Here is a 2,434-nt window from a genome sequence, read left to right on the forward strand (position 1 = left end):
TCAGACGATGAGAATAAAAAAAGTCTTTTTATCCAGTGGGTGTAAACTTCTGGTTTGTGGAAACACAAGATGATACGAAAAGAACTTTCAGAAATAACTCAACTAAACATCCAACATGACTTTAAACGCATCCAAACGCAGAGAATTTCTCAGAAACTGCCAACACGTCAGAAAACGTGTCCGAAATGACTCAGAAAGGCCCAGAATGAGTTAAAAGTCATCCACCACTGGTCCAAACTCAAGAACAATCCAAACAGACATATTTCCACAAGTACTTAAACTAGACGAATATTTAAAAATGAGCTGCACAGTGTTTACAGCATTAATCCAACACGGTGCAGAAAAATGTCCAAACTGAATCAGAATATGTCAAAAATCTGCTCAGAACAGTTTAAAACGAACCACTTCTGCTTTTATTTGGTTAAAATCAGGAATCTGTGCTGAGGAAAGCTTTAAACTGTTTGGTCTCCAGTCGTGGTTGAATTACAACAAGCAGCATTTCAGATCAGATTTATCTGCTTTTAATCCTTAATGTTTACATTTCTCAGGTCAATTCATACCATAAATAACTCCACAGGGGCTTAAACCCGACGGATTAAACTCAATCATCCTTATTTCAGGGGAGATGAAAAAAAAAAGCACAAATAAAAAGATTTCCACCTTAAATTGGTGTAAAACCAGGCTGCAGGTAAACGACTGTGCCTCCTGCTCGGCGTGCCTCCTGACTCCATGTTGGAGACTCCTCCACAGGTTGGAGCAGCTCAGGTGACTCATCGTTTCTAAATCCATCGCTGCAACTTTAGCACGTGTTTCGGCGCTTTTACTTTACAGCTTAGACGGAATGAAACGAGTCCGGGCCTCGGCAGCAGCAGACTCTCCTCACCTGCACGTCACTCACCTGGAGGCCGCGCGCGCAGCTTCTCCGCGAGCTGCAGCGCTGCGGCTCGTTCCCTGATGGAGGACATGGACCTGGGCCGCAGGGAGCAGGTCTGTGGACGGACAGACGACAGGACGCACAGAGGAGACGCGTCTGAAACAGGCTGCAGCTTTAACGCTCCACCGCTAGATGGCAGCAAACGGTCAGAAACACGGAGCTGGAGCTCACCTGGACTTCCTGTTGGTTCACCTGCCTCCACACACACAGATGATAGGCGGGAATCAATTACAAATCAACTGTTTTGATCCTCTGAGTCAGTGGTGCGTTCAGGTGCTCCGGGAAACATCAGAGAGGCCTCGTTGGAGGAGCTGCAGCAAAAAAGATCTCTAAAAAATTCTCTCTCATCATTCTGATATTTAGCAAATAGAAATAATTTTGGTGATCCTGACTGAACTAAAACCGGAAACGTTTAGTCTGATTTAATGTCAGACGGTGAGAAAAAAAAAACGGTGAAAATATGAAGAAGCGGTTCAAAATGACTCAAACTAAATGTTCAAAATGACTTTAAACGCATCCAAACACACTGAGAATTTCTAAAAATGTCCTCAGAAACACAAATCCATCAAAAAAAGTGTCCAAAATGACACAGCATGTGTTCAAAGTCAGACAAAATACGTAAAATTGGTCTCAAAAAATGTCCAGAATGAATTTAAATTCATCCAAAAGCACTGAGAACTTCTACAAATGAGAAGAAAAAAAAAAGTGTAAATTAAAAAACATGCAGTGCGAATAATTGAGCTGAATCAAACAGATTTGAGCTTCATTAGCTTCTTCTCCTGCTTTATTTTCTTCCTATTTGTGTCTGCATGCAGTAAAATTTAAAAGAAAAACATCCAATACTGCTTTTTAATCTCTTTTTAAAAATCTAATGCTGTCATTTTATTCACATCTGTGTATATTGTTAAAATGTTAATGTTTCTGTCTTTACCGAATTAGAGCTGCAGTCTTATATTATTTTCACAGCTTAATTCAGTTAATTTGCACAAATAAAACAACAGCAGAAAATTAAACCGGCGTTAATCTAACAAGTTTAAATATCGAGGTGTGTTATTTATCATGTTAGGTTACCTGATCAATTTAAATATTAGGCCCTCGACACTGCTCAAAAAATAATGATGCATCCAATTAGGTTGTCACTTTAAAAAATATCAGTTAATATATTAATGCTTTTGTTTCTCCCTATAAGAAACAACAACAAGTAAACACACAGTGAATGTGCTCTAAATAGTGGAGGTTTTGTATTTATGATCAGAACTGATGTCGGCTGAAAAAAAGAAAATCTAATTCAGCAGATGTGGAAAATAATATTTAAAAAAATAAAAAATAATTTATGGCTTTTTTTTTTTTTTTTTGACAAGTAAAATTTTGTCTTTATGGTTAAATTTATTTAAATTCCCACCAAAGTGTTAAATAAAAGTAAATAGCAGCAAAATGTAGTTAAAGTATTAATACAAGGAGCAGGTTGGAGCTGCTGTTACACCATTAAAAGAAGAAGAA

The 2,434-nt window shown here is 38.0% G+C and overlaps 1 protein-coding gene across 1 annotated transcript in view; it reads right to left on the reverse strand.

The window, feature by feature from the left end:
- LOC103369810 (DEP domain-containing protein 7-like) overlaps positions 1-965 on the reverse strand; it is a 12,784-nt gene extending 11,819 nt beyond the window's left edge. The window contains 1 exon segment of the mRNA XM_008298626.1: positions 899-965. Within this exon segment, the coding sequence (XP_008296848.1) occupies positions 899-965 (67 nt within the window).
- Between the last annotated feature and the right edge of the window lie 1,469 nt (positions 966-2,434).

This window comes from Stegastes partitus, unplaced genomic scaffold (assembly GCF_000690725.1).
Source record: "Stegastes partitus isolate 25-593 unplaced genomic scaffold, Stegastes_partitus-1.0.2 Scaffold1333, whole genome shotgun sequence".
Classification (NCBI taxonomy): domain Eukaryota; kingdom Metazoa; phylum Chordata; class Actinopteri; family Pomacentridae; genus Stegastes; species Stegastes partitus.